The 15,146-nt window shown below is 37.5% G+C and overlaps 1 protein-coding gene across 4 annotated transcripts in view; it reads right to left on the bottom strand.

Moving 5' to 3' along the window:
- Positions 1–15,146, bottom strand: part of LOC124154502 (echinoderm microtubule-associated protein-like 2) — a 444,841-nt gene that overhangs the window by 100,353 nt on the left and 329,342 nt on the right. For all 4 annotated transcript variants that reach the window (XM_046528280.1, XM_046528281.1, XM_046528282.1 and 1 more), the window contains exon 2: positions 12,843–13,052. In XM_046528280.1, coding sequence (XP_046384236.1) covers positions 12,843–13,052 — 210 coding nt within the window. The remainder of the gene's footprint in view (positions 1–12,842; positions 13,053–15,146) is intronic.

The raw sequence follows: 15,146 nt of genomic DNA, 5'->3' as shown, positions 1-15,146 counted from the left end.
TGCACTAGGGAGAGCTCTGCCTCCACCTACCTTAACTAACATTCAGATAAAATCACTGTCTGAGAGAGTGATCTTAAAAAAAATAATTTATTCCAAGCACATTCAGTTCGCTGACGTAATACGAAGGAGCCGGGAATTGCGGAGTCTAACAGACATTGTTCTTGCACTTTAATACAATCGGCCGCGACTTAGTTGGAGCGAAAACGAAGAGCGAATTAATTACTCTTGATCCCATACAAAAGACTGCATCATGAGCATGTTAAAAGGGAATACAAATTCAACGCGTCTTTTTCCGATGAACGACGAATGTAATTCAGACACGCGCGCAGATCAAAATCTAAACAGGCACGTAATGAAGGGCTCGGTTTAGATAACTTCATTGATTCAGATGCAGAGTATTGGGTACTTGATGATAAGAACTGTTTTGCGTCTTTCCCGAACAAGAAAACAGAAATTTTCGAGGTCAGAAAGACATTCTACCGAGACAAGGAGCAAGACCATATATAATTGAAAGCAACAGAAGGTTATACATTTAATCGTTAAATCAAAAATGGAATGATAGCCTTGTAAAGTCCCTATCCTCCATAGAATATCTTTTCCTGCGACTACTACACCCTCTACAGTTTATCAATCAAGGCAGCGGTATTGACGCATACAATGCCTTATAACCCGTAAGGTGACCATTAAAAAATTACTACATTATATAACCATTGATAGCCAACTTTAGGAGTTTTACTAACAGGAGAAACTATGATAAGCTAAGCGACAGTATGGCGCAGAGTTGCGACCTTATCTTCCAGCAGTTTTGTTGTTTCAAACTATTACAATCAGAATCCAGCTCTCAATTCAAGCATTGCTGGAGGGGTTTACCCCAAAAATTTAAAAAAAGCCTACCTTTTTACTGTGACATTGGCCCATTAAATTTCTTTTTAAAGTATTTTTCCTAATATTTTTGGCATTGACCTGGGCTCTGGACCAATTGTATCTCTGTTTACCCCATAAACCACTTTCCTTTGTCATCCTGTTTCATTGAAAAACAGAATATTAAATGTTCTCGAGGAATGTAACTTTAACAGATATTTAAATGTTATATTATAATCAATATTTAGAATGCAGAAAAGTTTCGGATTTTCCACCGGTTGATGTTTTCTATGCCTCTGTGGGAGACATGGAAAACATCAACCGATGGAAAACCCGAGAAACTTTTCTGCACCTGATACGCCGGGAAAACCTAAGATCATACAATATGTAGACTGCTCAGTACGTGTAGTAGAGCAAATTTCAATGCGATGCGCGGAAGGAATTTACTGTTTGTAATATTCATAAATTTTGAGGAAATGTTACTATATTATACTGGATATAATTAACTGAGTACTTAATTATAATTAAAATTGAATCTTAAATAAAATGTTAAAAAAATTACGCAAGACTTGAAAAGTATATCTGTAATTTTTCCTTAGTTCAACGGAAAATAATTGTATCTATTTATGAAGCAGGAATTTGGAGAATTAGAAAAAATATAGAACTGAAAGAGAGTTACAGTGAATGGGACATAATTAAAAGAAATAAAAAATAAAAAGCAAACTTTTAAGACAGCAGGGCTAGATTTTGATAAGACGGTTTTATTAACACCAGCATGATAAAACAGGTTTTTTAATGGTACACCTAATCGTATAAGACCTATAGGAAGATAAAATCAAAAATGATCTTTGGTTTCCATGGCCATAGAAGAATGGGTAAAACGATAAAAGTAAGTACATGGATCTTTTTAGCGGCAACAACAGTTATCTTATGCTCTGAAGGAAAAAAATACAATGGATTAGAGACGAATATGTATGAAGGTATTTCTAATTCCAATTCGTGTCAGTTCAAGAAAATGAATATGATATTCACCAAAACGTTTCCACTTGTCTACCGTGTACACGAAAAAAGGTCTTCTGGTGAAATTATTTTTTAACCCTAATGTTACGTAAATCGCAGTGTTTAATCACGATGGCCAGTGGCATAGGTTCTCGGGTACTGACAAAAGTATTATCATTTACTCAAAGAAAAATGCAGTAATACAAATGTGGATAACCCTGCCGCCGTGACTTTGATATAAAAGCAAGCAAAAATATTGCATTCACGTTCGAAACATATTTTTGCACTTCAAGTATAGATTGAAGTTAGCACAAGTGATATATTAGGCAATTCTCAATTCAAAATGGAACTTTTTACAAATTTCCATCTAGTGGGTATCCTCATGAATTGATATAAGGGTTGAACACGACATTATCCTGCATGTACTAAGGGGTACAAATTGTCTGGGAGCCGTCTTCTGCAATATTTTTAATGGTTTTCACGGTGATATCGTGCAGTGACTTCCATCCATTCGTTCTCCTCTCTTTTATTAATCCAGACAATCTACCTTCGTGACCAACATCCCGAAAACGTCCTCGCTACCCATCCCACTCCTCTTAGATGACGTCACAGAGGGGAGAAAATGTAGATGCGAAGGATTTCGGGAGATGATGTTCCGTGGAAGTAAGGTCGAGGTCAAGGGTCACGCGAAGACATAAGAGGACAGGAAATCTTGCAAGGTTATCGCTCCATTTTTGGGTTAACGATTAGAAGCATTATGACTTGTGTCTGCATGGTCTTCTCCGTTACACCTGGTTAAAATTTCCATTTTGTCAACGTTTCAACACTAGTTGAAAGTCATCCGCAGTACAGAGGTGAGCCCTCTTTTCAAAGGACGACAGCAAGACTTTGATTGTGAGAACGATGCTTATGACGTATTCAATACAATAAACTTCATTCAAAAGTATGTTCGCGTTATTGCCTAAATTATATTGTATGCGTTATTATATTATCGTTTTTATTGCCTAAATTATATTGTCATGTTTGTTGCGTGAAGTATACATGAATTTTCTGAAAACCGGGAAATGAACGCAAAAAGTAAGTTGAGCTAGGCTAAAGAGAATGATTCGTTAAAAAAATAAGTCCGAAGACAGGAAATCCAAATCCTAATTAAAGTCGGAAGGAAAATATCTCTAAAGAGATTTTTCGATTCTCTTACGCAAGCATCAACAGGAAGGGGAACAGGTAAATGGACATTATAAAGGAGTCTCTTTAGAAATATGAGTTAGCCATCTAGGCTAACAGTTTTCTTAGCCCTATCAAATAATAATAAAACCGAAAAAATTCCACATATATATGCATTTAATACGACCGATTTCTATGCACTACATACCGTAATGGCTGAGAGAACACTCAACATCCATGTTTACACCAAAATACATGGGGGCGGGTGGTAATGGGTAAAAACAATAAATATTCACCTCGCCCCAAATCCCACCTCCACCCATGAATTCTTTTCCCACCATGCATTTGCTATTAAAATGGATGTTAGGTATTCTATTTATTACCTTAAGACGATGTAGAACATCGAAACCGCCAGTATCATATTTACATTTGGTGAAAATTGCCAGTAAGATCAATTTTTCATTATTGTATTCCACCAAATTAAACAAAATGAATTCCATCTTTCTCAGTCAAGCCTTCGACGGGTTAACACATGATATCCTCCCGTTTGACGATTGCTTACGGCAATCGAAAAGTCGATTTCGGAGACATTTTCCATTTGACGTAAATTGCAATTTGGATGTCCTATCTTAGGGCTTTTCTTTGTGAATTTACGAGGGTTGCACCAAAAGTAAGGTTCCCATATTTTTTACAAATAGAAAAAAAATTAATTGTTATACATTTTTATATCGTTGGAAAGCTTACACTTTTGCCTCTTTTTCAATGTAGTCTCCATTTTTTTCGAGACACTTTTGAAGACGGTGCTCCAGCTTTTGTATCCCTAAGTTAAAGTAGTCTCCCGCCAATCCGTTGAGGAAGCGTGTGACCTCTGTCTGGACTTCATCGTCGCTCTTGAAGCGTTTGCCGCGTAAGTGTTCCTTTAGCTTGGGGAAGAGGTCATAATCGCTAGGGGCTAAGTCCGGGCTGTACGGGGGATGGGGCATAACAGTCCACCCGAATTTCTCCAAAAGCTCCGGAGTTTGACGAGCGGCGTGTGGTCTAGCGTTGTCGTGAAGAAGCACTGCACCCTCCGTCAGTCGTCCTCTTCGGCGATTCTGGATAGCTCGCCGGAGTTTAGTCAATGATTCACAATATCTTTTGGAGTTTATTGTCGTCCCTGTTTGCATGAAATCAATGAGGAGGATTTCGATCCCAAATGGCAGTCGCCATAACCTCGTGACAATGAATTCATAAAGCGGAATGAGCGATACGTTTATTAAGAATGCGAAAAACAAAAAAAGCAGACCGGGAACACAAGAGGATGAATAAAGAACACATTTCCTCATCATCTCGCAACATCTTGAGTGAGGTGGGAGGGAGGTGTCCCTCAGCTGGTGACGAGGGGCAGCTATTAACTGTGACCGGCGGCGTGGGAAGTGATTCCCACAGTACGAACGGATGGTGTGACGTCGATTCTTCCGCGCTCGAAATAAAAGTGAACGCGAACCACGTGGGAGTACGGAAACTCGCTTCTACCCTCCTGCCAACAAAATGCGACTCTCATCTGTTATCCAATCGAATTCTTTTTTATTTCTTTTCCAAGCATTTTCCTAAACAACGCGGAGATTGAGAGTTGAAGCACTTCGTTAAGGCAAGAGAACGTATCTACATAGGAATAAAACCCACACCTGTGTGGTATGTACAGTGGTTTCCTAAAGTTCATTCACAAATTGATCGGCGCATCTTTTGCCGCAGTTTGGAAATTGAATTTCGGTATTTTCTATTGTACCAGTAGGAAGGATATTTGAACAACATTCCCATCTCCTGCAATTTTGTTATTACTACATCACGAAGGGGTAATGTATGCGGGACATGTGACATGAGTTATGCAGCTCATGCTGGAAGATAAATACAAGTCCAGAATTTCAATTTATTTTCTCTCGCAAATTGACCGACCCATTGAAGTTTATTTTCATACAATTAACGCAGTATCCTTATGATGAGAGTTAACGAACGTATAACATATAAAATATCTTCCAGAAAGAAAACCAGTCTTCTAGTGTCACCAAATCAAACTGAATTTTGATTTAGTGACACTATATTTGAGTGGCATTATTTTTAGTGGCATAGCGGCAGATCTTTTTAATGTTTTACGTTCGTTGACTGTTAAAATGATATTGCAATAAAAATATTGCAGGATATGGGAATGCTGTTCGCATTTCCCTCCTACTGGTACCATAGAAAATATCGAAATTCAATTTCCAAACTGCGGCGAAAGTGGCGCTGCTCAATTTGTAGAAGAAACTTTTGTAAACCATTGTGCATCTACATGATACCCTGCGCACCATCTCAAGGGTATGATTTGATACTTTCCCGGGGAAAGAAGTGGGTAAACTCTTCTCGGGATCCCCACCGGATAAATTTAACCCGGTGGAAATCCCGAGAGGAGTTTACCCACACCTCTAGGATGTTTGGCAGGGGGTGAAAAATACCCACATGCGTACCACACGGCCATAAAAATATTACGCATGAGTATCAACAAAAAAGTATTATACAATCATGTCATAACTTTACAATGGTTTTTAATTCCCATAATAAATTCATGCAAGGTTAGAAGCACGATGGAAAAAGATATTTAAAAAAATACAAATTGGGAGAATAATACTAAAATCGTGAAATTTCTTTATTCGGAAGCGGTCCCATTATTTTCTCTTATCAGTAAAAAAAAAGGTTCTGCGTTGAACAAGAAGCAGTATAAGCAGTGGAAATATATAATAAAAAGCGTATTAGCAGGTACTATACCAGCGACAAAACATACCAATTTGAAAGGACGAGGGCATTTTTAAAAGCCTTGAAAATACTGACTTGAGCTCATAAAAGCCAAGCACAGAGAATTTAGAATTACCAAGATCACTATCAATACATGTATTACGCCAATTTGAGAGCCTGTAGCCAAATGTCCCTCGGAGCTCACTTCGTTCGAAACAATAACACGTCGCATTTTGAATTTCAAGAAGGCACGCGAGGGAAGAGGACAAGAGCAATGGAAGAACATAAATTCAAAAATCTCTTTCTTCACATGTTTGTTCTTAGGACTGATTTAGATTAAGCAGAGAATCCTTATTTCCGCATAAAAACTCTTTAAACTGCCCTTACTACGAAAGGAGAATAGACGTAACATTGATTGTGTCATGAAATAACCATATGTCTTCATCTTATCCTTTCTCTGCATTAATTCCGAGGATCGCAGATTGTCTCGCGGCTAGTGAAGTATTTGTTGCTTATTCTTTTTTTTTTTGATACTCCGTTTTACCTAACGCATTAAATGAGTGATACTTCGCATTAATTGAGTAATTAAGAACCAATGCGAAGCCAATGGTCATTTTCATTCACCGCTCTCTAGATATAGGCACCCAAACATTAACTTTCTGAAGAACGGCGGTATCAGTTTTATTGGGAGATATTGCAGATATACCAACAGACATCCAATGAATGCTGGCTAATTTTTTACATAAATATAGTTTCATTTGTTCATGTGATACTTATTTTTTACTTCGCTTCAGGGATTCAGATTTTAATTTCAGAGCTACTCTCAACTCCCTTTCTCTCTAAAGGCCCTAAGCCACCAATGTCATATATTTCGTCCTTTTTCCTCTAAACTTAGTACTTCTCACTAAAATTGTAATATGCTAAAAGCATATATTTGAATTTGCAAATCAACGACGAAATCTAGTTCATGTTCGATAAAATCACGTAGAATTACTTCATACATTCATTATATTTTCAATGTTAATGCATTTTAGTTTGTGGCATCGAAAATTTTAAATTTCACTTTCCGAAGATGTTTCGTATTTTAAGAAAGGGTTTTGAAATTACAGTTGCATCTCTTTATTTCAAATACAAATTTTTCTGGTGTAATTAATTATGAAATGTATACTGTTTTCACTTCTGGCAACAAGGAAAATCCATCACGTGTAAATCCAGTTTAATAAATTTTAAGTTATCCGGCGATGAACTAAGAAGAAGAAGAAATTATCGAAACACAACTAGAAAATATTAACAGAAAATTTTATTCAAATGACACAAGTTTTAAAAAATACTGACATTTATATAAATAATAATTTCCTACAATGTAGGTCAGTTGAATAAAATTTAATCGAATGGCTTAAGAAGTAGGCGACGGCTCTAAAGACGGAAAAATACGGGTATATCTATTTTTCGATCGCAATCAAAAATAACAAAATAATCGTAAACTAGCCCATTAGGGCGTCACCATGGCTAGATCCATTATCCTGGCAGAATGTTCCATATATCTAAACCCATTTTTTCAATAATTGGAGTCTCTGACCGGAATACCTGGGATAATAAAAATAAGGGTCATGCAAGTCATTTTAGTGCACGCCCGGAGGATCACGAATGGTGTCCAACAGTAGAGGGAATCAATCTTCCATTTTCATAGCACACTTTCAAAGCAAACCAGTCCAACACAATAGCGCACGTTACGACATACAATATTTACACCCTAGTCTCTTCTTATACGTCGTTTTTGCAAACTTCAGGGGCACGTGGAATCAATAGCCATAAGGTGGGATTCCGACGACTGGATGTTACGGAAAAATATTCTTTGTTGAAAAAATATTTGCGTATAAGAAAAACTAATAGAGTTTTTTTAAATACCTAAGATAATAAAGAAAAGGTCCAAGCAATTAAATTCAGCGCAAAAGAGTTAATCCAGAGAATTACGAATGGTGTCAAACAGTAGAGGGAATTAATCTTCCATTTCCATAGCACACGTCCAAAGCAAGCCTGTCCAACACAATAGCGCACGTTAAGGCATGCAATATTCACACCCTAGTCTCTTCCTATACGTCGTTTTCGCGAACTTCAGTCGCAAGAGGAATCGATAGCTATAACGTGCGATTTCGACTTCTTTTGTGCGTAAAGGAAAAGTTCGAGATAGCTTGATCGATCTGCCATTTGGCGAAGACAGGTGAGTACACAAAATCATTCATTGCGGAATGAATTATGGGCGGAATAAAAATTGGTGCCGAGACGTGTCCAAGATACAACAATGAGCGAAGATGAGCATGCGTTTCCTACGAATGTTTCGTATCATCCCAAGTCGAAGAAAATTCAGCCAAGTAAGGCGAACATCGTACTAAAAACTAGCCTGAGTAGAAATTTCTTTAATGACTGTGTGCAAGAAGAAACCAAGACACTCCAATTTGAGAAACAAGGCAGTCCAACCATGAAAACCAAGATACATTCAAGGTAAAATTATTATTTTCAGGTTTGCATATACATTTTTTTAAATTTATTTTAAAAATCCTCAAGTATTTTTATTGCGCAAATATTTTTTCGACGAAGAATTTTCGAACGTAAAATCCAGACGTCGGAATTGCACGTTATAGTTATCGATTCCAAGTAGTGCCCATGAAGTTCGCAAAAATGAAGTATAAGACGTAACTAGGGTGTGAATATTGCATGCCTTACGCGAGCTATCGTGCTGGACTGGTTTGCTTTTAACGTGCTCTAGGGAAATGGAAGATAAATTAGATCTACTGTTGGACACCATTCGTGATCGTCCGGGGTAACTATTGCGCGCTGAAATGAATTGACCCATGCATGACCCTTATCTTTATTATCCCGGGTATTTAAAAAGACTCCATTCATCTTTCTTTTACGAATTTTTTCAACAAAGTATTTTTGAGCGTAAAATCCAGTTGTCCAACCGCCAAATCCATCCTTGAGCGATTGCTATTACCGCGGTTCAGGATCAAACATCTCATGATTACGCTATTTGAAAGTCGGGTTTATCCTTAAGCTTTGGCTGAAAAACATTGTTCGAAGCGTTAAAATATAATTAGCCTCGAATTTTTGTACGAATGGTGACGCCCAGTCCGAGTCAAATTAAAAACAATCCATTTCATCACATTACTTATCTTATAAATGGTTGCCTGAATTCCAATAAAGCAAGAGTGTTTCACTTTTGCGATCAAAGTAAGACGAAATAAATCTTAAGTTCTTGGTTCCAAACACATGGTAAAAACCGTCGCTCTACGTTGGCTTGATAGTTAGCGCTTTCTAAAACGCTCCCAGAAGATTCACGTTAAATATCAGTTTATTATTATGCTATACTGCTAAAAAGGGAATTTTTCGTATCATTTTGAAAAAATAGATTTGAAATATCCTTCCTACTTTTTCTCCAGTTAAGTTTGCTTCCATTGAGGCATATATAAGGCTCTACGGTGTTTCTATCCTAGAAGTTATAACCCTGAAATATTTCAGTGCCTACCTTCTCCCTTCACCCAGCGTAAAAATTACAATGTATACCCTTACAAAAACCAAATTTAACGTTGTTTAAAAATGCTATTAGTGCGTGGTACCAAACGTATACAATGTTAGTAACGTTATCCCTAACCCCAGTCACCTACTATTTCAAAGTCCGTTGAACTTTTATAAAATGCATATTCTTGGCTTCTCACCAAATAGTGTGTAGAGCAAATATTTTTGTTAAAAATTGATATAAAAGAGTGATAAGTAAACTGTTAGCAAGAAGCTTTAAAGTACGCACTTATATTTTAAAGAGATAGTCATAGTATCACCATATCTTTAAGTAAAACATAATGTATTATTATTGATGGTAGCCTAAAACAGGATCTCCTTCAAGGATACCTGAAATGACTCCACATTTGTTATTGAATTGTAATTTTCTGTATAGAGTAATAAAACTTATTATTATTTTTATGTCATTCATGTAGCCGATTCAATTTCATTCCTTGTCTATCAAACTGTTTCTGTTCCCAGCAGTGGCGTAGCCAGGAATTTCGTTCGGGGGGGTGTCCAAAACCAGGGGGGAAACTTTTTGAAAACCGGGCACTTGGTAATGTGTTTTAAACTAATGTTAATACTTTTCATAATCGAAAAAGCATAATTTGTTAAAGAAACATTTTGTAAGTTCCTGATTTTTCAATATTTTGTTTTCTTTTATGATGGACAATAATTGTGTTTTTATATTTCGGGGGGGGGGGGGGGGGAGGGGGGTTCCGGACCCCCCGGGCCCCCCTCTGGCTACGCCAATGGTTCCCAGTCCATTTTCTCAATTACTTCCCGAGGCTATTGGACGAATAGAGAATCGAATGCATGAATGAAGCATCATCATACGGCAGGAAGACAATCGTAGAATCGGAAACTTTTCAATGACCGCTGAAAGCGCCGAAGATCAGTTCGTTTGGTCGATGACGCAATCGGATGGCCGTAGGCAATAAACAATGCATCATCGACTCTACGCGGAGTGCATATATAATCGACGTGGAGTGACGGCTAAGGGAGGTGAGGGCTGTAATTAGAGAGAGGCCCACGTAAAACAAGAGGGGCCGGCCGACACTCACCACGAACTACGACGTCACATACACTCACAAGTTTCCCCATTCCCAAAGAACTCCCACTGCCAATGTACCCATCAACCAACTCGCACACAACCACAGGGGGTATCTGCTAATATAAGACACGGTCTCAGGCGTTATTTTGTGGAATTCCTTCATCATAGAATAATATAAAATAACTTTGTTTCATTCCACACTTTATTTTAAATAGCACGACCCGGGTTTCAGCATCTAGTGCTGATTAACCTGATGATAGCATTAGATATTGAAACCCGGGACGTGCTATTTAAAATAAAGTGTGGAATAAAACAAAGTTATTTTATTTTATTCTATAATGGTATCTGCTGAGGCCAAGACAAGAAATTTACGGAAAAATTACAAGTTCACTATCACTTCAATTTATTTCCTAAATTATAATTAAAATGAGACATTGCAATATTTGCACTTATAGTTTTATTCTTACCCAACGCGTTTCGTCGTTACGAACAACATTATCAATATAACGACGAAACGCGTTTTGTAAGAATAAAACTATAAGTGGAAATATTGCAATATCTCATTTTAATGATATTACGAACTTCCACCATATCGTACCCAACATCATACAAGTTATTTCCCAAATGTCGTGCCCCTCCCTCTATTTATTTTTCCTGTGGTTCTTTTCAAATGGAATCGTAGGCGATGAAATGATATTTTGTACTTTGTAACCAACGGAGAGCAGTGAAATAAAAAGTGATCATGAAACATCGAGAACCCAGCCATCGCTACTCGTATAAAATCATGCCATGCCTCCCAATGAATCATAATTAATGAAATATGAGTTCTTCATGTATATTATGAAATGCTTAAAATGCTTAAAATTTATAAAATTTCAAAATATTTATATTTTTCGCCTATATAGTGCTAACATTATGAAAATCTGATCACGAGCCACCCTCGTCATCGTACGATTTGGCATCGGAAGTTTATGACGAGCTAGACTCGTCATTTCAGAGGAATGGGTTAAGCAACTCAATTAACAAAAATGTCTCCAGTTTTGAAAACGATGATGGTAAAAAAATCGCCATCAGCGGATCGGTTACCAAGAAAGATTTACAAGGGAAAATATTTACTTCAAACGTGGGAAGGCACCGTAGTGACACCACGGTTGAAAATTCGCAGGGTGGCATAAATTGACATTTTAATAGGTATGAGTTTTCGCTCTATCGTTCAACGGTCCCTTCTCTTCCAGATAATATCGATGGAAAGTACAAGCTAAAATCCAGATTGATTCAACCCGCTATTCACCAATACCGCAATATAATGGCATTACAGCCCCTTCCATTCCCCTCCTCGTGCCTAGAAAACCGTATTGAAGAAATAGTTGTACACCCAAAAGTTTCATGATAGTATAGTTGTTAAGCAAATAAAAGACTAGAAGCAGAGCTAATATTCTGCATCTCCGAATAAAAATGACCTAATTCGGAGAGGTAAAGGACCTTCAAATGAATTATTCAATTACTATCCCAGTAATTATTCAAATAAAGTATGGCTAGCGTGTGTGGTTTTGATTTCCTAATTTGCTGAATCCCTAAGGAAGTTATCTGCATTCAAATATGCGTTGTACTCAGGGTTACAAGTCGGAAGTAGTACACATTGATCTTAAGATCTCAGCAAACACTTTTTGCTTTATCAGGAAACAAAGTGATTTAACTGCTAGCCTGGGTAAGCTTTAGTTACATCAAGAATACAAGTAGTTTCTATAACCCTCTTTCGGTGATGACAAACATCTAATGTAGAAATTTTTATGAACTATATTTAGGCTGCTTTATTGAAAAAATAAGCTATAAATCAAATGTAGGGAGCACAAACGAGGCAATGCCAACTAAGCAGTTGAATAGTGCCTGTTGGGTAAAGATCAGCTTTCTTCATTTGGCATCCCTAAAATCAAATAAGGGTGTTCTCAACGATAGGAGGTTAGCCTTCTACAATCTTGAAGGCTGGTTTAAAAAAGCATCAATAAATTTATCTATATGAGGCACTAAACGTGAGATTCCAGCATCAGTACATCAATGCCGGTATTCATAGAAAACATTAGCATGTAACTGGATTAAATCAATGGAACAATTAGGGTAGGGTTCGTTCAATATTGAATTATGAGGAGAATTAGTGTGAAATTTTGGTGTGCGCCCTTTCTGCGATATGGGTATGAAAGCTTTACCTCGTATAAGATATATGCGAGCATCTATATGTTTCACGGTTAGGAAACGAAGTGATTTAACTATAAGCCTGGGTAAAAATTAGTAATTTAAGGCCCTTAATGGAGCCGTTACACCCGCGCCGCGTGCGGTCGCTAATTTAACTTCCAAACAATGATCGGATATTTTCCCATGATTCGGAAATCCGTAAATGCGTCGTCATGGCAACCTGTAGTATCTCGTACGATGATATGCGTTGATGTATAGGTGATCTCACCTGATCTGGCTCCGTTTCGGACGTCGGGGGCGTTGGATGTGGGCGTGGTGGGTGCGGGGGCGCGGTTCGCCTCAAGCGATGAGATGCGGCGCAGAGCGTCGGCTAGCGTGGATCTCAGGCAGACGAGCTCATCGCCCTGGTCCAGCAGCTTCCGCTCCAAGTCAGACACGCGCTCACGCAGAGATTCGTTCTCGTTTTCAATCATGTCGTCTGTAAAGGAAGAAAATAACACAGGGTTACAATATTACTCTTTTAAAAAATTAAGTAAAGATTTTTATTGAGACCATTGGTTGAAATAATCACTGTTCATGTCGTCCAGCGATCTTCTTTTGTTTACACACCCGTCACAGTTTAAAATATTTATAAACATTTTCGTATCCTCTGCTGTACTCTTCCCAGTGGCGTAGGCAGGGGAGGGGGAGGCTAAGGGGGTGCGAACCCCCCCAAAAATCAATTAGTAGAAAAAAATTAACCTATAAAACAAATTTATTCTGCTCCACCAATATGTTTTAGCCCAACAGATTCCCGACTACCCATCAATTATGTAATTTTAAGACCCGAAATAGTGCAAAATGTGATTTATGGATATAAAAATGTTCACCCCCTCAGTGTTCACCCCCATGTTGGTTACACCCCCTCAGTCCCCGGGTCGTGCTCCTCCCCAATCACGTCGTCCTGGCAATGCCCCTGACTCTTACTTATTGCTCTGAGGTTAATCGTAATTTCAACTGTGACGGAACGGTTAGCAAGACTTAAAATTTAAGGAATTTCAAAGAAATCAGCTCTCCATTCAAAACTTTGGGTGCCTTTTCGTATGAAAATATCATAATGCTGTAGCACCAGTTACGGTATTATGATATTCATACATAATACTGTTTTTTTGTTACAAATCCTTGTCATTTACTTAAAGATACAATTTATTTTTCCCTCTTTACTTCTAGCAATTTTCCAATTTTTCCCCTCCCTCCTCCCATCAACAACTCCCTAACGGCATCAAGATCAATAATTAAATGTAAAACGTCACATTAGAAATATCTTCATTTCCAAAAATGTTAATCTCCCAGTCATGGAAACATGAATAAATTCGGTCCAAATAAGCAGTGCGCAAATATCAAAGACATGACAACAAGATGAACACGATAAAGAAGAAAAAAGCAGACAGTGACATTAGAATATGTTGCCAAACTAATTTCGAAATAATGATAAGTGTGTCCAAAACATTTCCGACCCTCAAATTTTGGGAAGAAAAGTTTTTTTTTTTTTTTTTCTTTTTGAAGGTCGACTTCCGCATGATTATCTACTCATCAAATGACGGAGATATTACATGATAAGTCACGCAAAGTCGAAGAGACACATCGTAATTCTCAATTATTTACGGGTTGAAAACTAATTAAAGTAATGACATGCGATTACATCGCTGTTTCAACTGTGGAATTCGACCTTCCTGCCATCCTTTCATTTTTACGACAGTAAAGTTTCTTCTCGTTAAAGTGGATGGAGCTAAAGTTGTCATCAAAGAGCGAATTTTGCCTCAGAAGGCATATGCAATCCTTATACTAACGAATGCCCAACAGCAACTAACAATAGAGCTAAAAATGAGAGCATACAAGTACCACAGATTCAATTACTCATGAACACTTAGCATGAACTATTCCACAGTTATTTATCGGATCGTGCGGATAGTTTCATCGATAGATGGCATCCTCATACAAAAGAAACACAATTATAAATTCAAAAGGTAGAATTTAAACCGTATATTATTACGAAGCGTTCATTATGAACAGAAATGTATTTTCTGCTATTTATCTAGAGGGTTGGTACATTGATTGATAGATGGTTGTAATGAAAATTAATTTCTAATACCAAATGGTAAAATTTATTTTTCCCAGTTCCGTAATTTAATTCAAACCCTGAGTGAGGAAACATAATGTCGAGATGTTAACGAGGAACAAACATAATCTTCTAATTAACAACCTTCAAGATAAATAAAAACATAGTTAACTAATGAAATTGGCGGTCAATACTTAAAAAATGTGAACTGTATACCAAACAAGAATGTTGAGGTGCATTTTTAAATAGGTTAAAACATTTATAAATTAAGATCAAGTTGATGTCACTAATTTTCTACCTTGAAACAAAAAGGCAGAAACAAAAAATGATAACAAAGGAAAAAAGGATGCAAAGACAGGTGTTTCTTTGGACAGAGGTGGACGTCCAAGAAAGGCCACCCTCATCAGGGCTAACAATCAACTCCATACTGCCATCAAAAGAAAATTGGGAAGGACCTTCCACTCGGCCACACTA

Source organism: Ischnura elegans, chromosome 2 (assembly GCF_921293095.1).
Source record: "Ischnura elegans chromosome 2, ioIscEleg1.1, whole genome shotgun sequence".
Classification (NCBI taxonomy): domain Eukaryota; kingdom Metazoa; phylum Arthropoda; class Insecta; order Odonata; family Coenagrionidae; genus Ischnura; species Ischnura elegans.
The sequence above is the reverse complement of the archived record's forward strand: the minus strand, read 5'-3'. Positions and strand labels throughout refer to the sequence as shown.